This window comes from Delphinus delphis, chromosome 19 (genome assembly GCF_949987515.2).
Source record: "Delphinus delphis chromosome 19, mDelDel1.2, whole genome shotgun sequence".
NCBI lineage: Eukaryota > Metazoa > Chordata > Mammalia > Artiodactyla > Delphinidae > Delphinus > Delphinus delphis.
The window spans coordinates 31,968,259-31,993,991 of record NC_082701.1 but is presented as its reverse complement, the minus strand read 5'-3'; the positions used below and the strand labels follow the sequence as shown (position 1 = coordinate 31,993,991).

Genomic DNA, 25,733 nt, shown 5'->3' with positions numbered 1-25,733 from the left:
TCACATGTGGTAATATAAGATTATTTTGGCATGTATAGATATAAAAATCCTAAATCATGAAAAACCCTCCTATGGTATTAATGAAGCTTTAACAGACGGTCCAGTCTAGAACTTTGAGTTCTTAAGTTTCAAGAAAAACCCCTAGGAAGTCTACATCCTATTTTAAATATAACTTTTTTTTTCAATTTAATGACTGTGCAAAGGAATGAATTAGGAAGTGTCCAATTTTCCTGAAATGTTTTTTCTTTCCCCCAGGACTCATGCAGTTTAAAATTGTTTTGATTATCGTTGTTTTCATTTAACTCTTCAAAATGCACCCTGTATCCTGGGCGTGGAGTCTCCGGGGCAGCTGGGGAAGGGCTGGATGCTGGGAGGGCTGCTTATGGGATCCAACAAGGATTCCCCAGCAGCTTGCTGGACACGTTTGTGAGTCTGGGGCTGAACCCTGCCCTGTCTTCCCTGTCTGAGGAATCTTTGGCCAGAAGAATAGTCATCGGGAGGAACAGGAAGGCAGTGTGCAGGCTTGTCAATAAGGAACAAGGACTTCTCAGCATACAGCTTTGCTTATTCAACTGTTCCGTGTAAGCAGCTCACTGAAGGAAACCCACGTTGCCATCTTCTTGCCTGCCTGTTTGCCAGAGCAGTGTGGTGGAGAGGCTAAGAGGTTTGGGTCTGGGTCCGGATCAGGGTCTGGTTCCAAACAAAACCCTGCCAGTATTATTGCTTTACCTCTCCAGCCTCAGTTTGTCCATCTGCAATGTGGGGATGGCCCTCGCACTTACCTCACTGGGTTGCCAGGATTAAATGAAATGGTACAAATAAAGCTCTGTGCCAAATATGTAGTCTCCATTTTCACTTCTAAACCCATTCTCTCCCCTCCTTCACCTGGCCTTTTGCACTAAGAGACTGACCTAGATGAACTGCAACCACAGAGTCTTTTGTCCTGGGGTTTCCGGTTGGGTTTGGCGTATAGGAGGCGCCAGCAGCGGACTAGAGGTAGGAGGGGAGAGGCGAGGGTATGTACTCCCCTGCAACCTCCCCGAGGAGTCTCGGCAGGTTGGCTGCATCCCTCCCCTGAAGACCCAGCTCCTAGAGGGCTGCCGTTCCGGGTCTGGGAACCACACTCTTCCCTTCCGCCCTCATGCCTCAGGAGTCTTAGCCCTGCATCCTTTATCATTTCTTGGTAGTTCACCTTCATCTTGCCACACCTTTGTAAAAAGTCTCTTTATTAAGCCCTCCTCAGTTAACTTTGGTTACTATTAGATGTGGAAGATGTGAGCATGCCTTGAGGTTGTAGATGGAGCATCTCTCCCAGGAACTGGTCCACAGGAAACTTTCAATAAATGTTTGTTGAATGAAAAAATAGCTGTGGTCCTCAAAGCATGGTCTGTGCTCCCCTCGGGGGGTCCATGATGTCAAAACTATTTTTCGAGTAATACTAAGACATTTGCCTTCTCACTGTGTGCATTGGTGGGTGAAACTGACGCCTCAGCAGGAGTCAAGGCAGTAGCACCCAACTGACCTAGTGGTCGACATATCCTTCATCACACAGTCGCAGTTAAAGTAAATACAAATAAAACATTCTCAAAATGCCAGTTTCACGGAAGCATGCCCTGGTGAAGCCGTAGAAAATGACCGCATGCACGCAGCACTTCTGCTGCACGACAAAGTACAATGATTTTCTCAAGGAAAAGCACCTGGGGGACTGTTGGCATCAAGAGTTGAAGTAGGTGTGTTTTATGCGTGTGTTTGGCAGACATATTCCCAAAAGTGAATGAAGTGAGCTTATCATTTCCAGGGAAACTGGAAATATCATTTTGTTACAAAATGATAAAACTTGAGCTTTCAAGGGGAAATTAGAACTCTGGAAAACTTATATTTGTGATCATGAACTTGACAGCTTCCCAATAGTTAAAGACGTTTCCAATGAGATTGGTGGTGATAGAAAGAATGTCACCACTGATAAACAGCATCTATACACCACTTATAATTATATGCTCATTGGCATCCTTATTCATTTAATCCCTGTCCGTCTCAGCCAAATACCCAACTGGCTTTTTGACGAGAGTGTCCAAGGAATACCTAGTATACGGTTTAGTGCTTGGCATATAGTAGGGCCTCAATAAAACTCACAGGAGAAATGTACAAACAAGTGATGAATAAATGAAATGACTCTTCTTTCTCCATAATCTTACTAAATCCTCCTTGGGAGGCTCCTGGGCATCTGCGTCAATCTGCTCATTATAATGGCCCAGGCCAAATGTACATAAAAAGCATCAAAGAGTAACATGTATTTCACACCCCTAAATAGAGGCTGAAATCACTGTTGAAGAGAAACAACCAAAACAGATGCACACATAGAGAGAGAAAGAAACAAGCCCTGGTTTCCATGACATTTCACTATTTATTTAAAATGTTAGGGAAATGAATAAGCCACAAAGGCCTAAAAGCAATCATTAGTCAAAGATGAAAAGCCAAACTGCAAATCTGCTGAAAACCACAAATTCAACAATTGTGTTGGCTAAGTTAGAAATGACCCAGCATTAATGGTAATCTCAAATGTTCCTGGATCAAGAAAGAAGGGGTAGATGAAAAATAAGTTTTCATTTTTTTTTTAGATTCCTTTTTTCAAGGGGAAAAAAATTAAAGCAAAACAAAAACTAATATCTGCATTTCGTGTCCAATGCCAACTGGAATGATTTAAGTAAATAATTTCTCAAGATTTAGAGCAGAAATTGCAGGGGGTCCTTTATGATGGCACAGGAGAGGTGTGATAATGAAAGTAAATACCCACTGGAACCTGATCCAAGCTGAGAATCATAAAGTAGACAGTTAATCGATCAAGGTGGGATCTTTTTCCAAGAAGGCAAAATCCTTCCCGTGACATTTGCATGAAATTAAAGGTCCATCGACATCTGGATGAATTATTTTGCTCATTAGTAAAAGCAAGATGATCATATAGGCAGAAGGGTGGCTCAGAACTTAACTGCTCTGGGCCACTTAGAAGGCTTAGCCCTGAAAGAGGGCAAATCAGTGATGTGCACAATTTGTATCTCAGTCGCTCTGAACTGGTCTTGGAGATCACAGGGAACAAAAGGGTAACGGAGTTACTACATACATTTGTCAAGGGGCTAAAAATGAAAGCATATTTCACAAAGACTATTTACAATAAAGCTAATATGATTTATACTTGCCCCACAAGAACATTCCTTAAAGGAACACAGGCCAAAATGGAAAGCATATTCCCAGGGCACACAAGTGCTTACGAATACAATCACAAAGGACATAATTTTAGCTCGGATGTCATCTTTTTTAGAGAATTTCCATGGTTCACCCCAGCAGTTGGCAATAATTTTTTCCCTAAAATTTGGGACGACTAAGAGAAATTTAATGAATTTAAGTGAGGCAATAGAAGATTTCTTTGAAATAACCTCCAGGTTCTATGGTAGAGTAATGTCCTACAAAATTTCTCCCCTGGAGAGAAGCAAAGAAAGGAATGGAAACAAGTATAATGAGCATTTAGTAAATGTCAAATTCTGTGCTTGGTGCTGGGGACCCAGAAGTGAAACAAACAGTCCATCTGCTCAAGCAGTTTAGAGCAGTCTAGTAGGAGAGAGAGATTTTTTTTTTAAGTCAGAAATAGCAATTTTGTGCTGTGAGTGCTAGGCCAGAGGGATGCTCTAATTCATGGTGGGAGGGTAGGGGCATCAGGAGGGCCTCTCAAAACAGGCATCATTTCAGGTGAATCTCTACAAATGAGTAAGAGTTAACCAGGTAGACAAGAGCAGAAGAAACAAGTACAAAGGCAGGTGCTGTCAGAGAAGAACTTCAAACACACCCTCATTCCAGACAACCTGCTTCTTCTCCTAGGTTTCTAATGCCAATGAGGGGCACCAAGGTGTCCACACAGACACCCACACGTCCCTAATCCTCCCTTACTGCATCCACTCTGCCCCAGAAATGGCCAACTCTAATCCAATTTAAGATATTATATCATGCTCCCATTATCTTTACCTTAAAACCTCTACTGAAACGTTCTCTTGGATGACAAGACATAAATTATTTTTTAAAACTTTTAGAAAGCAATGTGGTAATATATACTAAAAGGTTCAAAAATACTGTATTCATATCCTTGGATCCAATAATTTATTTTCTGGGAACATATCCCTAGCAAATAATTCAAAATATTAAAAGCACTTTAAGAACAAAATTTTAGAGTGCTGTTTATAATAGAAAAAATAGTGGGAAAGGGAACCTTCCTACATCGTAAGTTGGAATGTAAATTGGTACAACCACTATGGAGAACAGTATGGAGGTTCCTTAAAAAACTAAAAATAGAGCTACCATATGATCCAGCAATCCCACTCCTGGGCATATTTCTGGTGAAAACCATAAGTCGAAAAGATACATGCACCCCAATGTTCATTGCAGCACTATTTACAATAGCCAAGACATGGAAGCAGCCTAAATGTCCATTGACAGAGGAATGGATAAAGATGTGGTACATATATAGAATGGAATATTACTCAGCCATAAAAAAAGAATGAAATAATGTCATTTGCCGCAACATGGATGGACCTAGAGATTATCATACTAAGTGAAGTAAGTCAAAGACAAATATTATATGATATCACTTATATGTGGAAATCTCATAAGATGATACAAATGAACTTATTTACAAAACAGAAACAGACTCCCAGACTTTGAAAACAAACTTATGGTTACCAAAGGGGAAAGGTGGGGGGAAGGATAAATTAGGAGTTTGGAATTAACATATATACACACTACTATATATAAAATAGATAACCGGGCTTCCATGGTGGCGCAGTGGTTGAGGGTCCGCCTGCCGATGCAGGGGACACGGGTTCGTGCCCCAGTCCGGGAAGATCCCAGATGCCGCGGAGCGGCTGGGCCCGTGAGCCTTGGCCGCTGAGCCTGTGCATCCGGAGCCTGTGCTCCGCAATGGGAGAGGCCACAACAGTGAGAGGCCCGTGTACCGAAAAAAAAAAAAAAAAAAAAGATAACCAACAAGTACCTACTGTACAGCACAGGGAACTCTACTCTTCTGTAATAACCTATATGGGAAAAGAATCTGAAAAAGAATGGATATATGTATAACTGAATCACTTTGCTATACACCTGAAACTAACACAACACTGTAAATCAAATATACCCCAACATAAAATAAAAATTAAATTTAGAAAAATAGTGGAAATGATCTAACTAACAAAAGAGGGTAATTCACTATCATTATGGTTATAAAGAGTTTCTAATAATATGAGGAAATGTGTATGTTATAATATTAAGAGAAAAACCAAGATACAAAATTGTAGAGTGTGATTATACTTTTTAAAAATACACACAAAAAGACTAAAAAGAAATAAATCAAAAATGGCAATGCTGTCTTTGGGGAGAGGGAGTAAGACTACAACAGATTTTTTTTTTTCTTCTTTTGACCCTTTCTTGGTTTCCAAGTTTTGTATAATAAATATGAATGGCTTAAATTTTTATTTGTAATTACACAAGTAACACATGAACATATTGTTACTGTTTAAAGTTTAAACATCAAATATAAAGTTCCCTAGATCAGTACCTGCAATCTTAACCTCCTGAATGAGATGACACAATTAAGAGTCAACTGATCATATTTCTAGACCTTTTTCTAGAAATTTACATACATATAGACGTACCTATATATAGTATCGTTTTGTGAGTGAGTACTAGGAGGGCAGGACCAACTCAGGGGAGATAGAAAAAGTGACATTGAGAATGAAGAAGAGGGTACCAGGCATAAATAATGGAGAATAGCTCTGCAGGCAAAGGGAATCATTTGTGAAAGGATGCTGAGACCAGGGAGAGGATGGTTTATTTTTAAAAACAATGAGAAGTTCCAGGTGGTTGGAGCATAAATGGCCTTGGACGAGTGGCAGGAAATGGGACACAATGGTGGCTTAGGGCTGGTCTGTCTCCCAGGCCAAGATACTTGGCCCTTATCTTATAAGCAGTGAGGAGCCAAAGAGGTTTTTGTTTTGTTATATTTTAAAAAGTATTTATTCAGCTGCTGCTTTGTAAAAAACAAGAAGAATGAGAGCCAATGTCATCACTCAGGCACTGTGCTTTGCATGCTTTCTCTCACAATAAGTCTCTGAGGTAGGTTTGATTATCATATCCCATTTTATAGATAAGAAAACTGAGACTTACAGAGTTTAAGCAACCCGGCCAGGATGTGATAGCCAGTAAGTGGTGAGCTGGGATTCAGACTCAACACTCTGCTGCCCCACTCTTAAATGCTCTCCTGTGTTGTTTTTGGTGAAAACTACACATACACTTATTAAAAATAAAAAACTGAATGTCCTGAATTGAATAATGTCCCCCAAAATTTCATGTCCACCTGAATCCTGTGAATGTGGTCTTATTTGGAAACAAGGTCGTACTGGAGTAGGGTAGGCCCTAAAGCCAAAGACTAGCATCCTTAGAAGAAGGAAATTTGGACACAGGGACACACAGGGAAGAAGGCCATGTAAAGACAGATGCAGAGATTGGAGTAATGTAGCTACAAGTCAAGAAATGCCAAAGATTGCCAGCAACCACCAGAAGCTAGGAGAGAAGCATGGGACAGATTCTCCCTCCAAGCTCCCAGAAGGAATCAACCTTGCCAGCTCCTTGATTTCAAACTTCTAGCCTCCCAAACTGAGAGAGAATAAATTTCTATTGTTGGACCTCCTTGGTGGTCCAGTAGTTAAGACTCTGCACTTCCACTGAAGCAGGTGCAGGTTCGATCCCTGGTGGGGAAACTAAGATCCCACACACTGCCCGGCACGACCATTAAAAATAAATTAATTAATTAATTAATAGACAGATCAATAAATAAATAGATTTCTATTGTTTCAAGCAATCCAGTTTGTGGTACTTTGTCATGGCAGCCTTAAGAAACTAATATACTAAGTAATAGCAAAAAGCATGAAAATAAAAAGTATAAATTTGTCCCAAATTTTATCATGGAGAAAATAATGTCATTATTGTTTGGCAACATGTCTCCATATACATGTGCAGATAGAAGAGTAGATAGGATTTCTTTCCATTTTGAAAGCTGTACACACAAAACTTTCATAATGTCAAGTGCTGACAAGAGTACAGGGACCCAGGTATTCTTATACACACTACTGGTGGGAGCTGGTAAGTCAGTTTGGCAAGTTGGCAGTACCCATTTCACCTGGAAGGACATAAACCCTCTGACTCAGAAATTTCATTTCTTATCGCTGAACTCGGCAAAACACACATGTGTACAAGGATCTTCATCATTGGAAATAAGTAAAATGGCCATTGTTCCAGGAAGGGCTAAATAAATAAGTTGTAATATGTCTCAGTCCATTCGGGCTGCTATAACCTGAAATACCACAAACCGGGCAGCTTATAAACAGCAGAAGTTTATTTCTCACAGCTCAGGAGGTGGAAGTCCAAGATCAGGGTACCAGTACGGGTGGGTGAGGGCTCTCCTTCAGGTCACAGACTTCTCGTTATATCTTCACGTGGCTGGTGGGACTAGGGAGCTTTGGGGGGTCTCTTCTATAAGGGTGCTAATCCCATTTACAATCCACGAGAGCAGAGCCCTCATGACCTAAGTACCTCCCAAAGGCCCCATCCCTTAATACCATCACTTGCGAGTTAAGATTTCAACATATGAATTTGGGGTCTGGGGGGACACAAACATTCAGATCATAGCATCATACATTTACCCTAGGCTTCAATTTAAAATGAGCTAGAACAAGATGTATTACTGAGTGAATAAAAGCAAGTTACAGAATAAACGCAACACTGCTTTCCACATAGCCTGAACTACATCAATGAAGGGACAAGCAAGCCTGACACATTCAAGGCGCAATGAGGAGGCCAGCATGGCTGGAACGGTGGCAGGGGTGGGGGGCAGGGATGAGATGCAGGTAGAGGCCAAGGAGGGAGCAGAGGGAGCAGACAGACCTCTAGGGCCTAGTAGGCCACTATAGGACCATGGATTTGTTTGGAGTAAGGCAGGAGGTCATTGGAAGGTTTTGAGCAGGAGAAAGATGGGATCCGGTTTACGTTTTTAAGAACTGACTATTGCTGCTCTGCTGAGAACAGATGCAGAGGGATCTAGAGAGGAAGAGGGAGGCAGGGTAAGAGAGTATTGCTCAGTCCACTCTAGGGACTCGGGTGGTGGCAGGGGAGGGTGAGAAGTGGGCAGATTCTGGATTTGGGGCCCATGCAACTAGGAGGAGGTGGCCCACCTTACCCCACCGTGGAAGGCAAGGGCAGGGCTGGTGTAAGGCCACAATCTGGAATTCCTCTTGAGGCTGTTAAGTCTGAGATGCTGGTTAAATATTCCAGTGCAAACAGCCAAGTGGACAGTTGCGTGAGGGAGCTCACAGACAGAGTCCAGGCTACAGATAGGAGTGTGTGGCCATCAGCATAGAGGTGATATTTAAGCTCGGGGACTAAAAAAGGCAGAGAGCAGAGCCCTGGGATGCTCTGACATTTAAAGGACCGTCAAGGGCTAAGAACCCAGCAAAGGAAACTGAGCAGCAAAAACCACAAAGCAGGAGGAGAAACCAGGAGCCAGGGGTCCTGGAAAACAGGAATCCACAGAGCAGAGAGCCCAGAGGAAGGAAGAGGGATCCTTGTGTCAAAACAAAACAAGCGCAGGCTGGTTCCCAGTCCCCAGGATGCCGGGAGCAGAGGCTAAGAGCCATTTCTCTAGGACAGCACTTCTTAAACTTAAATGTGCACCTCGGTCATCCAGCCTTGTGGCCCAGATCCGCCTTCAGGTGTGGGGAGGAGCCTGAGGCTCTGGGCTCCCAAGTGAAGCCCAGCGGCCTGGCTGGGGACCACTTTTTGAGTTGCAAGAGTTCAGCCCTAATCCCTGAAAATCAACAGAAGCACAGTCATGACTGAGGACACATTCCAGGGAAAGCTCAGGATTCTTTTTTCTAGCTTCTTCCCTCTAACCACAAGTCCAGCCCTTCTTTTCACACAGCCCTGTCCTCATCAGATTCTCAGATTGTTTTTCCTCCATTAGGATCTTGAGGCTTTGTTACAAGCTCTTCTAACATGATGTCTTCACAAACTGAAGTCCTAAGTCCTAGAGTAGCAAATGAATTCAGCTGAAACCCAGATGTCTCCAGATGGGGTGTCCCCACGTGAATCCCAGGCTTCCTGGAGTGCCCATCCCACTCCTGTGACATCTAGAACCCAATTCCCCAAAATCTCTGAAGATCTGGGACTCGTGTTTCTCCACCACTGCAGCGTCCAGATCTGAGCGATTACCTCCCTCTTTCGTCAGCCCCCCTTCAGCACACACCTGCCATCTGTCATTCCCCCAAAGAACCACTAACACAAGGTTGCTGTGCACAGCAGACTTTTCCTACGGTTTGGAGGCTTCAGAGGGTAATCACCGCACAGAGCTGAGAACAAGTTCTAATCCAATGTCAAGGAGTTGCCATAAAATAGATGTGTTAGCTATTTCCTGCCACAGGGAATCTGTCAGGTCTGGGCCCTCTCTACCTCCCCACCTGCCCCCTCTCTCTGACCCGTGTTCACATCCCCCAGCTCGGGGCCTTTCATCCTCTTCCTCCCCAGCTGCCTCCATGCACTCAGAACCCCTCCTGCTTTCTTCCCCGGAGCCGGGTCTCCTCTTCCTCTCTCCCCCCATCCTCACTGAGGCCCTACCTTTCTCCATCAAGGATGCCAGCAAGGTGTTCCCACTCCTCTGGGGTGGAAGCCAGCCCTCCCCACAAGGCAGGGCACACCAGCGATCTTTTCAATGCATTATCCACCACACAGGCAAAAAAGAACGGTTGTTGCCATGAGGATACAAGCTGTCAAAAGGGTCCAGTCGTTTGCATGTGTGGGCATAGCTTGTCTGAACCTGTTTCCAAAACACCTATCATCCCACAGAAGCCAACATCTGCCAATATTAAAGCCAAGTGTCAAGAATATAACATTGTTTTATAGATACTCCCGAGGAGAGACTACTGCAAATCTTCGTATGTGCTTTCATTTTGAATGCTTAATACCCTCCCAAAGCACCATCCATTTACTCTCGTCAATGGCCTCTCCCCTCTCTGAAAGGGTTTTCTTCCACTCAGTCCCTCAGAGGGGAGAAGCGAAATGAAATAACGCACCCGGTCATCTCTCGGTAATTCTGAGTGAGTCTCAGAGCTCAGCTCCCGAGGGCACACACATTCCCAGAGATCACTACCTCTGCTCATCCGTCCCAGTCCACCTGTCTGTCTCCAGGCTGCCATGGGAAGGAGGTACAATAACACGTCCAACAATGTAATCTCCCATGTCCCACGTATAATGGTAACTGAAGGCCAGCGTCCAAGAGGCTGTGTCCTGAGCCTCTAAACGGCTCCAGCACGCCAGCCCTAATCCCATCATCCCCCACTTCAAATCCCTTGGTGGCTCCCACCGAGTACAGAACGAAAGTCCACTCCACTATGACTCCAGGTCCTTCCAACCTGGCCCCGAGAGGACCTTCTGTGCCCATCACCCATCATGCCATAAATCCCAGACACTCAGGTGAAGGTCAAAAGACAGGAAACTGGAATCCAGAGCTTCTGAAAAAATTATCCTGCAAGGCCTGTTCCAAAACACACACAGAATCATACACACACCCATACACAAACACTCACATACACATGCACACACCCCCTCACACATGTACAGTCACATACACACATACATATCCTCACACACACCCCCTCACATACATATATATCCTCATACACGCACAGTCATACACAAACCTTCACACACACTCACACACAATCCACACATACACGCAGTATGTACCATCCTGCACACACAGGACGGTGTGTCCATCTCTAGCAAAGGGATATGCAAGCAGATGGTTTGCACAGAGAAAGAAGGAGGGTAGAAGGTGGTCTCGGCAAGAGGTAAAGAGCAGGGAAGGGTGGTTCCCTTGGCCAGAGGTCCCACCTCATGGCCTCCTGGTGACCTGCTGATAAACGTGGGGTCACTGCGTCCAATGCTTCATTCAGCAGTGATGCAGGCTGGGATGGCTGTGACATCTGTCAGCCGCTCAGATAAAAGGGGTGAATCGAAACAGGGTCCTACTGTACAGCACAGGGAACTACATTCAAGATCCCGTGATAAACCATAATGGAAAAGAATATGAAAGAGAATATATATATATATATATAAAAATGCGTTATATATATATATAAATGCGTCACTTTGCTGTACAGCAGCAATTAACACAACATTGTAAATCAACTGTACTTCAATACAAAATACTGTAATTTTTTTAAAAGGGGGTGAATTGCTTCTTTTTATATAACAGGTGATTCGTATTATTCATCTTGCTCTCAGTAAATCCCTTAAAAGGAAAAGTCAACAACAAGCCACAAGGGGGAACCAGGTCAGACAGCAAGTGCAGGAGGCCGGGAGGCCCTGGTGTTTGAGAAAAATGCCCACATGAGCCCCTCCAGGGCCTCCAGATAAACCCCTCTGGCCCTCACCAAGTCCACAGCCGGCTGCCAGGGCTCTTCCTACCAGTTGCTGACTGGCACCAAGAACCTGGTCGTCCGGAAGCTCTATCCAGACCCTCATATTCTATATGAGACCTGGGATGAACCTTCTAGTCAGACTCTGGGCCAAACTCTGCATTTTACAGAGAAAACTGGGTTTTCTCTGTAAGGAAAAAAAAGGAAAGGACTCATCCTCATTCTAAAGCCCAAAGTCCACAACGAGTTTGTGCCGAACACCGCCTGGAATCACACTGAGGGGGAACTCTCTTCCCACCTCGCCCACCGCTGCACTGCCTGTAAACTCCGCATCCTTCCAGCCTCAGCTCCGTGGCGCCTCCTCCAAGAAGCCTGACCAGCCTCTCTCCTCCTTCCGGTTGGAGCTTGAAGGCCCTGTCCTCAGACCCCGTGCGCCAGATGACCTTGTTAGAGAGCTGGAAACAGGCCGGATGCTCTGGCTCATCCGTCCCCATGCAGTGCACACAGCATCTCAAACGAACGGAGAATGTCTAGTCTATGTCCTCAGTGCCTGGTGCTCGGCCCGGCACGGTCGAGGTGAAGTATAATTAAGTGCCCATCTTGGTCAGCAAGGAGTGCTCTCTGATCGACCACCTGACCCTCTCACTCTGTCTCTCTGACCTGCATCTGAACAAGTATCCCATCTACTCTCCAGACCCTCATTTCAACATTCAGCTAAATGCATTCCCAACCGGACCACGGGAGCTGCTGTTACCCATGGCGGGTCTCCCCCAGAAGGCTTGGCCCACTGGTTCTCAGCTTCGGTTGCACATTGATGCCACCTAGGGGGCTCTCATCCCCCTCCCCAATGCCTAGGACACACCGCAGGGCACCCCTCTGTGTGGGGAACCCAGACATCAGATTCTTAACCTCCCCATTTGGTTCCAGCATGTGGCCAAGGTTAAGAAACATGCTCCTAAGAAAAATGGGATTCCAGAAATTATGTGTTGGTTCAGCCAGTACTGCGTGTGGGTGGATGTATGACAGTGCGAGAGACACACAGAGTGACACACGCAGTAAAAGAGAAAGAGACTGTCCATCATCATAGCCAGTGTTCCTCACCCCCGACACAATTACATTCCAGGCCAGATCATTTTTGTTGTGGGAGCTGCCCTGTGCATTGTCTAGCAGCATCCCTGGCCCTAACCCATTAGATGCCAATAGCAAACCCTCCTCCCACCAGTTGTGACAACCAAAAATGTCTCCAGACATTGCCAGATGTCCCTGGGGCGGGGGAGCAAAATCACCCCTGGATGAGAACTACAGGTATAGGCTAGCTGCCAAACAACTTATTGCATATTTATGTTCACATTTCAACTGTAGGTCACACAGGCATTTTTCCAAACTTGACTGAGTGGCTGAGGATTCTGGACACAGGTCAGTGTCTTTGTGACAGACATACAGGACTGTACCATACACGGGATGGGTGGGAAATGGTGGGTGAGTCTAGAGAGAATCACAGAAACTAGATCAGGCAGGTTCAAGGCAGCTAAGATGAGTCAGTGGTGGTCAAGCCTATAAAAGATGACCAAAACCAACAAAACCCAAAAAGCCAGATATTCAGTAAAGGAGCAACGCCAGAGGCAAGCAGAGGGTTGTCACAGGTGAAGGCAGGTGATGACCAGGAGCCAGGAAGAGGGAAATGAGAGAGAAGGAGCTCATGGAAGTTCTGGGCAGGGAAGGACCACCCCAAGCAGCGTTTGGGGATAAAGTGTAGCACGGTGTGTAGCTAGCATGGGGGGAGGAAGGACGCTGGGGGCGGAGGCGGAGCCGTAACACCCACACCCACGTGCTGCCTGATGCCTAAACCACCCCCAGTCCCTGCCCAGGCCGCCCTTCCACAACCAGAGCTCAGGACCGCCAGGGCCAGATGCCAGCAGAGAAAACACCCAGCCAACGCTGGGGCTGAGCAGAGCCTGTCTACTGAGCACCTGGAGGGGGCCTGCTGCCTCAGAGCCCCTTGAACCAGCCTCCCACAGCCTCCAGGGCCCCCAGGGAAGAGCCTCTGGAACGGCCCCTCCAGACATCACCCCAAAGGAGCAAAGAGCCAGTTGGAGTTCCCCAGGACCCTCGGGCCAGGCATCCTGCTCCCCACTGGCTCCCTCACCATCCACCCCACCCCTTCCCAACCCTCATCCCCCGTGCTGGAGGCTTGGTTTCCCCCAATATCCCCTCACGTTCCTTCTCATCCCCTCGGGATCCTCTGTCTCTGCCCACCTCTGAGCCCTGGTGTGCTCAGACTTCAATGCTGGGCCTCTTCTAAATGCATCTCAAACCATCTGTCTAAAACCCGACTGTGCACTCCCCCATTCGAGACATGCTTTGATTGTCCTCTACTGAACCCAAGGTAAAGTCCAACGTACCCGAAGCCCTGCTGCTCTCGCGCCGGCCCACCTCCCAGACCCCTTCCACCTGTGTGTGGAGATTCCAGCCACCTCTGACTTCTCCTACCAAAGAGAACAAAGCCACGTCCACCCCAACAGCCTGAATCGCTTGCTCGTTTCTAAGCCGTTCTGTGAAACAGTGATTTGCTGACTCTTCTGTGTCTGCCACCAACTCTGAGCAGACACCCAGGTGACTGTCTGCAGCCTCGGCCCCACCCCGTCCCTGGTGCTGAATACTCAAAGGAGCTGTTACTGCTTGCTGAGTACTATGTTAAGTGCCTTACTATGAATTACCTTATTTTATTCTCATAAAGTAGTTGTTTCATGCTCTTATAATAATAACATTATAGAAATATAAGTAATAATATTGTTTACCCCCTTTTCATAGTCGAGAGTACTGAGGTACAGAAATGTGAGGAGACTTCTTCAAAGTTACATAGTTTGAAAATGGGGAGATTCAAACCGGGACAGTCTGCCCACAGCCAGTACTCCTCACCGCTGTGCGACCCGGCATCATACTGAGAGACTTTTAAGTGAACTAATCCAACTACCCACACGATTCCGCAGGCAGCAAAGGCCAGTGCTGCTGCAGATCCTCTGGGCCTCAACACAGAGATGCAATGAACAGAGGGTGAGCATGCGGCCCGACTGATATGGGCACAGGTGGGAGACCAGCCTTGACCACAGACACGGCTTCACAGACACGCTGACTCTGCCTGGGTCCCTGCTACTTACCTTCACCTGAGTGGGGTAAAAATACCAGGAATGTCAGCATTTCCGTCATGGGAGGGAGAGACAAGCCAGGCCCGAACTGGCCTGAGGCCAGTGTGGCAGGGCCTAGTAGCACCCACCACAAGTCACAGAGTGAAGGCAGCAGAGGGTACTCTGGTTCAGAAAGACTAGGTGGATGCCACAAACCTACAGGGCAGAGCTGAGGCCAAAGACCAAAATCAGAGGCACAAGGCGAGGGTGGAACCTGGTGGCAGCAGGGGCAGAGATTCTGCCTAACCAGACAGAGCATCACTAGCCGGGGATGCTGTTCCAGCTTGCCCGGCACCCAAGGGAAGAGGGAGAAGATGGGGTTGGCACCAGCCTCAGGGCACAGCTCCCTAGCATCCCATTCAGGGGAGCCACCCAGCCGCCCACGCGGGATTCTGGACTCCCACCATCGGCCCCACTGTTTCCACTTTAAATACTGTTCGAACAGTAGGGGAGCAGAGCTGGCACCTCCGGAGAAGAAAAGGTGAGATCACCTTACACCTGGGACTCCACAGAACCTCCATCTAGCACCCATGCTGGGCTGGGACCAGCACCTCATTTGGGTTCATAATGAACAAGCATTCAAATGATCTCCCTCTCCCTTCAAAGAGCCAGAGCCCGGAACTCACCCTCATGGGCTCATCAGGGAACCCGGGTTTGCTCGGCCTGTCCTGGCGCTGGGATCTCAGGACCTGTTTGGCCTCCTTTTCCGTCAGAATCGGGGAGGCCCCTGAAAAAGTCAGGAAGGGACCTTAGGGACCCTCAGACACACGCATCCACGCTCTGTCTCACCTTCCAAGGCAAAGCATTTGCAAGTCCAATTTGGGTCAACACACAAAAGTTCTTTCAAAGGGACCTGCCCCAAAGGACGAGGCGTTCCAGAGGGCTCAGAGGGGAATTTTTAATTGTTTCTAATATGGTTAACTCAGAGTAAAAGCATATTTACCTGCTGCCGCCATGGCTCATTCCTCTAAAAGGCTGTTAATTTAATGAACATGTTTCTTTAAACATATTTTCTTCAGTTCACTGGTCAGTGTGTTTATTGTCCCTCAGGGTTGCTTTGGTGGGATTCTTTTAAATCCTCAATACACTAAATCAAGTTTAAGTTGTTATTAGAAAATTCCCCCATGACAATAAGATTATATTAAACTTGATAAGCACCCACGATCCCTCAAAGAAAATATTATAACTAAAGTAAGTCAAGTTTTGATAATCACACACAAATTCTAAAAGATACTATTATAATAAAAGTATATCAAGGGAATTCTCTGGCGGTCCAGTGATTAGGACTCCTGCTTTCACTGCAGTGGGCCTGAGTTCAATCCCTGGTCAGGGAACTAAAATCCCACAAGCCACGCGGCGTAGCCAAAAAAAAAAAAAAAGGAAAAACGAAAGTATACCAAATTCTGATGATCTCAGATAAACTCTAAAAGACAGTATCCTTGAAGATTTATCAGCATTTTTGAGAATTAGTGTTCAATATGTTTAAAGATTAAAAATATAATTTATCCCTAATTATACCAATTCCGGGAGCCTGCTCTTAGGAAGAAAAAAAAAGAAGCACTGAATTATTATACATTACATATTACTTGAAATTTTGAAAAAATATTTTAAAAATATAAGATAGACTTATTTCAGTTTATCTTGTCAGCACAGAAATAGGTTTCGGGAGTTAATGCTCACCTGAGAAGAAAATCAGTAAGGTGAGAGACAGCACGAGCACAAATAACCTCTTCATCCTGCCTTGATCCCTCTCTCCGCCTGTTGCAGAATGAATCCCCCCGGTCAAAGAGCCAGCCTACTTGAAGAGAGCCACATCCGGCCCAAAGGCTGTTTATGCTCTGACTAACAGCACTCACAGCATGACGCTAAACGCATCTGACGCTAAATTTTCAGTATGATCACGAAAATATTTTCCTCTGAATTCCTATAAATTTTCATCCTGAGGAAGGAAATTATCCTTCTGTCATCAAACTTTTGGAGCTTGAATTTGACAAAGCAACACATGACAACCATTTCATTTAAATAGATATGTCTATATATACATCATGGAGTAGTTTGTGTTTATCTGTAGCTTCAGTTCATGCTCCTACTGTTTCATTGAGAATTAATCACCTCTCACATTTACATATTTTATGACATTTTTCCAAAACTCATTCACCAATCCATTTTGACCTCCCCAGTAATTTCGGAAATTAGCAGGGAAATTAGCAAGGAGCCTAATGAGGGGAAAAATTTTTTTTCAGCTGACCTTGAAGCCAGATAGACCAGGGTTCATGCCCAGGCTTCCCCTCTTTCTAGCAACATAAACTTCGGTCAATCACTTATCCTTTCTGAACTTCAGTTTCCTCTCCTGTACAAAGGAAATAACAGTACCTACCACGTGGGTGATTAAGGATGAGGGATAAGGGATGAGATGCATGGCTCATCTTCATTTTACAAGTAAGGAATTGGGGTTCAGACAGGTGAAATGATGTCCAAGTTCATACATTTTGCTGAAGTCGAGCCAAATTCTTCTGTTTTTAAAGCTTGGAGCTCTTCCCATTATACCCCAAAAGGGCCTTGTGCAATAAGTCAGTAATACTGTAAGCAGCCTTACTCCACACTTAAGTTTATTTTTATAAAGATAATAAAATCTCAATAAGCTGAAGTCTTTTTAAATTCAAATCACCAATATATATTACATAAATTATTAAATATATTATAAAAATATGTGTGGAAGGTATGTGGCATTTATTGGGATAAAATTCTCAGTTCAGAGAAATGATCTGATGTTTCTGTAGTTACTTTGCCAGCTCAAAAGAAAACAACCCCCTATCGGTGGTTGCCCAAGTTTATGCTAATGTTGTGTAACTGATATTAAACTTAAATGTTCTGCCCATTCTGCTGGTATAAAAATAGTCTGAACCGACTGTTATCAAGGAAAAGAAATCATGCATTGTTAGCAAAGTTGCCTCATATGTTAATTTGCTCAAAATTAGATGTTTGGTTTTATGTACTCTGTTGCTATTAACATCCTTCTGTTCTCATACAGTTTTCAATAACTGCGAAATTTTAGGAGCACTATTTTAGCAATATACATTTGTCACACGAAGCATCTTGGTTTTTTATGTGCATTGTCAAGTTTTTTATTCCTCTTGTTCTTTGTGGTTGGAACAAACACTAACTGCATTGTTTTGTTATATCAAATAAACATCTTCTATGGATCAGAAAAAATATTTATACCTAGCTAGAAATGTCTAATGTATCCAATGTAAATTCAGTACAAAAGTATTTTTTAATTTGGTAACTGCTGTCTATATCAGCACTGTCCAATAAAATCATAATGTAAGTTATGGATGCAAGCCACATAAGTTAAATTTTTCTAGTAGCCACATTTTTTAATAGTAAAAAGACAGGTAAAATTTTTTAAATTATATTTTATTTAACGAAATACGCAAAATATTGTTTCAACATGTAATCAAGATAAAGTGCTAAGCAGATATTTTACATTCTTTTTTTTTGTACCACGTCTTTGAAACCTGGTGTGTATTTCATACTTGCACATTTCAAGTGCTCAGTAACCACATGTGGCTAGTGGCTACCACACTGAACAGTGCAGGTCCAGATTCTTCCATCTCTCATGCCACTACCAGAGTCTAGGCTACTGCTACTTCTCAGCCAGCCTCCTGCACCAGGCTCCCAACTGGTCTCCCAGCTTCCCTCCCTGTTTGCTTCAATCCATTCTCCATGCAGCAGTAATGATGGTCCTCTTAAAACAGAAATACAAAATATAAATTGGACCTCATCACTTCCCTGCTTACGAGTCTTTCTTTATCTTCCCACTGGGTTCAGAACAGAATCAGAAACCCTACCGTGCACTACAGGACGCTGTGTTACCTGGGACTGTGGTTTTTTCCAACCCCACTCCAATCGCACCCCTCCAGCTCATGCCAATCCAGCTACACTTCGTTACTTTCAATTTAACAAGCTCTTTCCCGCCCAGGATCTTTGCACATGCTCTTCCTCCCTCTTTTAATGACTGGATTCTTCTCAGTCTTAAGGTTTCAATTTGTCATTTCTCTTGCTCAAGCAAGCCTGTCTTTACCAGCATACTTAATGAAGGTTCCCTGCCACCCCACAACCACCATGACTCTCTACCTCACAGCACTCCCCGTAATGGGTAAATGTTGTCTTTGTTTACTTTTTAAAATCTGTCTCCTCCACTGGACCGTAAGCTCTAGGTAAGCTTATGTTACTTTTTTTTTAATATTGTTTCTAATATTCTCCATTTATTTATTTGTTTGTTTGTTTGTTTTCGGCTGTGTTGGGTGTTTGTTGCTGCGCGCAGGCTTTCTCTAGTTGTGGCGAGCTGGGGCTACTCTTAGTTGCGGTGCGCGGGCTTCTCATTGTGGTGGCTTCTCTTGTTGTGGAGCACAGGCTCTAGCCACGGGGGCTTCAGTAGTTGTGGCTCGCGGGCCCTTAAGAGCGCAGGCTCAGTAGCTGTGGCACACGGGCTTAGTTGCTCCGTGGCATGTAGGATCTTCCCAGACCAGGGATTGAATCCGTGTCCCCTGCATTGGCAGGCGGATTCTTAACCACTGCACCACCAAGGAAGTCCCATGTTACTTTTCTAATTTAAAAAAAAACAGAGAGAGAGAGAGAGAAAGAAAAGGGAAACTTGGGTGGACAGGAGAAGTGAGACTGGAGAAAGCCTGTATCCCACCCTGGGGTGCTGGTTCAAGGTCTCAGGTGGAGAGGGCCCCTCAGGTGTGATAGTCGCAGGGTCATTCAAATGCCTTTCAGGTGGGCTCTGAAGATATCATCTCAAAAGGGGAAACTATAGAAAAACTGAAAGAGCAAGGTAACCTGATTGTGAGTGTCACTCTGGTGGGGAGAATTCTCTTCTACCTGCCTATGCTCCTTTCTAGGCAAAGTGTCAGCCAGATCAATTAGGTGAGTCAACAGGGCTCACAGTAGAAGACACAATTCCCAAAAAATCCACAAGGTGGCAGAGTAGAGAGAAGAACCTGGGACAACAAAGGTCAGGGGAAAGACACTTCAGGCCACCAACATTCACCATTCCAGAAGTTGCCAAGAATACCAGGGAATCCACTGGAGGTGGAGAGAGGTGGCACTGCAGTGCCTCAGACTATTTTCCTAGGATTTTAATTGATCTGAAGGTCCCCATCAGATACTGAGACATGGGAAAGCTACATTACCAATTTGACAACATTTAAGAATATATAAAGGAAGAGTGCTACCACCATATCACAGCATCCTGACATAACTGATATTTTCATTCATGTGGGTTTCCCACCTCTTTTAAAAAGAAATCCTTAAATGTTTAAAGATCAGTGATAAAGCCGACACCATCAAGTTCTCAACACCATCACACTGCATACTCTTTCAATAGGATAAGACAGTGATTTCAAATTCTGTGAGCTAAAGAAACTTCAGAAACAAGGGAACATCTTTTTTTTTTTTCCCTATAGAAAGCTGCTGAATCTGTCTCAAGAGAATTATAACGTGTCCACATTCTTTAGGCCCAGAGCCAATAAAATAAATTCTAACATTCCTTTTTGCAGTTGTTTTCTTTTTTATTATTAGTTTTTTTGGCTCCCTTTCCCACTAGACTATAAACTCTACATTTTTACCATGTACATATAATTGTTGTATACTATTCATAACAGTACCTCCATAAATCTCATGTGTACCTACCCACACATTAATTTATAGGCACACTGTGTGGGCAGATGTTAGGTTTGGGTTAGGCAGGTTGAATTATTAGCACCAGTTCTTCACCATCACCAGTGGACATCTATGCTCTTCACCATATGACTTTGCAGTCCTGCCCCTTAACTTTGGGCCCAACCACGTGACTTGCTCTGGACAATGGGATGGTAGCAGACATGACACAAACAGAGGCAGGAAATGTGTTTGCAGAGTTAGGGGTACCCTCTTGCATTTTGCAGCCATTGCTACAAAAAGAGCTTCCCCCAGACAGCTGCCATCCTTCAAGCTAGGTCTCAGAATTAACTCCCATGAAAAGTGTCTGCATAGATGTACAGCCTCCAGCAGACCCACCCAGGCCAGTCCAGCCTCACTCAGCTGACCTCCAGCTACCACCACCTGTAGCAGAGCCTCCCATTAACCTGCAGACCCTTAAGAGTAAATGATTATTTCAAGCCACTGAGCTAGGAGCACTTTGTTACACAGCACTACTCTGACAATAGATAACTGATACAGGGGGTATAATGGGATGGTCAGTGTGTCCAAATCTGGGTGCTTTGGGGTCTAAGTTAATAATAGGGTCCTGCCAGATACTTCATTCAAAAGTGAATGAATATCTGCTGTGTGGGCTGAGTGATATAATGGTCCAGATTGTGGGCTGCAGAGTTATCAATAGAGCTGGGCTTGAATCCTGGCTCTGAAACTTATTATCTGTGCCACACTGAAGCTGTGTGACATTGGGCACATTTCTTTACTATCCAAGTCACTGTTTACTCACTATTAAAAAATAATTATTATTATAATAAAACTTACATCTTAAGGTGTTTTGAGACTTAAAAGAGAAAGTGTATGTAAAGTACTTGACAGATATAGTAACTAATACCTGGAAACTATTACTGTTTTATTATTCCTCCTTCTCTGTGAAATCACTCTTCTTTATATTTGCACACCCTCCCCATTCTCAGACACATGATAGAAAGCCTGTAAAAAAATTTTTAATGACCAAATGATATCGAGATTAACCAAACACATCTTAAGATAATTTTATATACTGTTGAAATAAAAATACATCTTTATTAGAAAATAAAATATGGCCCCTTTTAAGTGTGAGTTGCTTTCCCCTGCTCTGTCTCTACACCCCACGCCCTGAGTTTCCTTTCACGTGTCCTCAGTCCTGCTACACAAACACACACCTTCCTCTCTGGAGCAGCAATACAATGGTAAGACGGTTTAGCCTTGGACAGGGCCCTTTCTGGCCTGCTGCATGCTTCCCCGAGCAGGCTATAATTTTTGCTCTGGGCCAGGACGTTGGCCTCAACTTACATCTGCCCAGCAGGTAAGGATGGCCAAGGTCTCACCAGGTCCCTGACAGCTATTGCCAGGCTTCTCTCCAGCCTAAACGGGAATGATCATGGCACTGGCAAAGGTGTAGGAATGTAAGATGGTACAAATAAACACAAGAGGGATGGAGCATGGACTGAATAACTCGTGAAACCACCTCTAAGGCTACTGTTATATTTCATCAAGGAAAATGGCTAAGGCTGTAACTGGAAGAGAAAAGCTCCAATTCTTCTGGAGAAAAAAATACTGAAATATGTGTTGTTTTTCTCTGTGGGATTTCAGTTGGGATGACAAGCTTGAGGGATTAAGAGATACTCTAGCAGCGGTTCTCAAATCTCAAGGTGCCTAAGAGTCACCGGGAGGATCATCAGACATGTGAGAAAGCCTCTGACACGGAAGATGAAGACAAAAGAAACTACAGGAAAAAGCAACTTGAGGCAATCACAGATCAGGCAAGGAGAGGAAGGAAGAAAATATCTAACAGTATCCTCCGAGAGATGAGAGAAAAATTTTGCTCCCATGAAGCATGAATAGGATGCTATAAAAAAAGTAAGACTCAGAAAACAAATCAACAAAAAAGTTCTTAGAAATTAAAAACTCAATAAAAAGATGCAAAAATAAAGCTAAGAAAATCTTTTAGAATATTAGAGCAAAAATGAGAGATTAAAAAAAAAACTGAGCAAAAAATGTTTACACAGAGGACATTTATCCAAAGGATTTGTAAACTTATGTCCACACAAAAACCTGTACACAGATGTGTCTAGGAGCTTTACTCATAATTGCCAAAACTTGGAAGCTACCAAGATGTCCTTCAGAGGTAAATGGATAAATAAACTGTGGTCCATCCAGACAATGGAATATTATTCAGCACTAAAAAGAAATGAGCTATCAAACCATGAAAAGACATGGAGGAAACTTAAATGCACGTTCCTAAGTGAAAGAAGCCAATCTGAAAAGGCTACACACAGTATGAGTCCAGTGATATGACATTCTAGAAAAGGTAAACCTATGGAGACAGTAAAAGTCAGTGGTTACCAGGGGTGAGGGTCTGGGGAGAAAGGAATAAGCAGAACCCAGATGATTTGTGGGCACTGTAATAACCTGTGTGACACTATAATAGTGGATACATGTCATTATACATTTGTCCAAACCCACAGAATGTACACCACCAAGAGTGAACTCTAATGCAAACTATGGACTTTGGGTGATGATGCTGTGTCAATGTAGGTTTATGGACTGTAGCAAACACGCCACTCTGGTTCAGGATGTGGATAATTTTTCTGTACTTTCTGCTCCATTTTGCTGTGAATCTAAAACTGCTCTAAAAAATAAAGTCTATTTTAAAAGGAGAGAGAAGAGGGAGGGGGTACGGGGATATATGTATGCATATAGCTGATTCACTTTGTTATACAGCAGAAACTAACACAATATTGTAAAGCAATTATACTCCAATAAAAATGTTAAACAAATAAATTAATTAAATAAAAATAAAAAGAGAGAGAACGGTCTAGGAGGTCCAACATCCAGGTAACAAAAGTTTCAAAAAGAACACAGAAAATAGAGAGGAGGAAATCAACAAAGTAATTCCAGAACTGAAGGACATGAGCTTCTAGACTGAAAGGGTCCAGAAAACCTGGCAAAATACATGAAAACAGACTCACACCAAGGCACATCTTTGTGAAATTTCAGAACACTGGAGAAAAAGCGAAGATTCTACAAGTTTCAGGAAAGCAAAAACAACTTGCATTCTTGGGATCAGGAATAAGAGTAACGTCAGACATCTCTACAGCAACACTAAAAGCAAGCAGAAATGGAGAACTGTCTTTAATGATGTGAAGGAAAATTATCTCCAACTTGGAATTCTACATGCAGATAAATAATCAGGTATGGAGGGTGGAACAGAGACATTTGTAGACACCATGCAAGGACTCAAAAATAAGCTCAAAATGGATTAAAGACCTAAATGTAAGGCCAGAAACTATAAACTCTTAGAGGAAAACATAGGCAGAACACTACATGACATAAATCACAGCAAGCTCCTTTTTGACCCACCTCCTAGAGAAATGGAAATAAAACCAAAAATAAACAAATGGGACCTAATGAAACTTAAAAGCTTTTGCACAGCAAAGGAAACCATAAACAAGACCAAAAGACAACCCTCAGAATGGGAGAAAATATTTGCAAACGAAGCAACTGACAAAGGATTATTCTCCAAAATTTACAAGCAGCTCATGCAGCTCAATAACCAAAAAACAAACAACCCAATCCAAAAATGGGCAGAAGACCTAAATAGACATTTCTCCAAAGAAGATATACAGACTGCCAACAAACACATGAAAGAATGCTCAACATCATTAATCATTAGAGAAATGCAAATCAAAACTACAATGAGATATCATCTTACACCAGTCAGAATGGCCATCATCAAAAAATCTAGAAACAATAAATGCTGGAGAGGGTGTGGAGAAAAGGGAACACTCTTGCACTGCTGGTGGGAATGTGAATTGGTACAGCCACTATGGAGAACAGTATGGAGGTTCCTTAAAAAACTACAAATAGAACTACCAAATGACCCAGCAATCCCACTACTGGGCATATACCCTAAGAAAACCATAATTCAAAAAGAGTCATGTACCAAAACGTTCATTGCAGCTCTATTTACAATAGCCTGGAGATGGAAACAACCTAAGTGTCCATCATCGGATGAATGGATAAAGAAGATGTGGCACATATATACAATGGAATATTACTCAGCCATAAAAAGAAATGAAATTGAGTTATTTGTAGTGAGGTTGATGGACCTAGAGTCTGTCATACATAGTGAAGTAAGTCCGAAAGAGAAAGACAAATACCATATGCTAACACATATATATGGAATTTAAGAAAAAAAATGTCATGAAGAACCTAGGGGTAAGACAGGAGTAAAGACACAGACCCACTAGAGAATGGACTTGACGATATGCGGAGGGGGAAGGGTGAGCTGTGACAAAGTGAGAGAGAGGCATGGACATATATACACTACCAAACGTAAGGTAGATAGCTAGTGGGAAGCAGCCGCATAGCACAGGGAGATCAGCTCGGTGCTTTGTGACCGCCTGGAGGGGTGGGATAGGGAGGGTGGGAGGAAGGGAGACACAAGAGGGAAGAGATATGGGAACATATGTATAACTGATTCACTTTGTTATAAAGCAGAAACTAACACACCATTGTAAAGCAATTATACTCTAATAAAGATGTAAAAAAATATATATATATGCTTCCCCTGTACCCTTGCTCTAAAAGCTACTGAAGGATGTGCTCCACAAAAACTAGAGAATTCACCAAGAAAGGGGAAATCACAGGACCTAGGAAACAAGGTGCAAACAGGAGCGCGGTGAAGGGGATCCCGGATGACCTCTGTGTTCTGACATCGGGGGCAGGCGGTCCAGTTGCTTCTAATATTTTAGAAACAACTTAAATAGCCAACAACGGAGTTAAGGTTACATAAACTGTGAACTGTATTCATAGAATGGAATATTATGCAACCATTAAATATAAATTTATAAAAACATGTAAAGGATATTTTGTCATGTTAAATGAAAAATGAGCTAGATAGAGAATATATCTACCATATGATCAAAATTATGTGTACAAAAAAGTTATCCATTGTTTCCATAGAAAATAATGGAAGAAAATAGGCCAAAATGTTCAAACATAGAGTGTCTTTGAGGTGAGAGATGGATGATTCTTTTCTTCCTTTATATTTTTCTGTATTTCCCAAATGTTCTATAATGGGAATGGGGAGGGGGAATCCTCACTTTTTAAAAGTATATTCTTTTGTTACGTTTCCAAATCTAAACTAATTTAAGGGCTCTGCCTCAACTAGGAGTCATAAAAGACAACGATATTTCCATACACATGAAGGCTATCAGAGCGGAAGGGAAGCTTTAGAGATCTCATCCACTGTCCCATGTGGCAGATGAGGAACGTGAGGCCCAGAGAGATGAACAGACAA

General features: G+C 43.5%; 1 protein-coding gene across 1 annotated transcript in view; it reads right to left on the bottom strand.

Annotated features, from left to right (window-relative positions):
- The window catches only part of C19H17orf67 (chromosome 19 C17orf67 homolog), a 35,124-nt gene that overhangs the window by 7,989 nt on the left and 1,402 nt on the right, over nucleotides 1-25,733 (bottom strand). Inside the window, exon 3 of the mRNA XM_059996633.1 lies at nucleotides 15,316-15,416. Within this exon, the coding sequence (XP_059852616.1) occupies nucleotides 15,316-15,416 (101 nt within the window). The remainder of the gene's footprint in view (nucleotides 1-15,315; nucleotides 15,417-25,733) is intronic.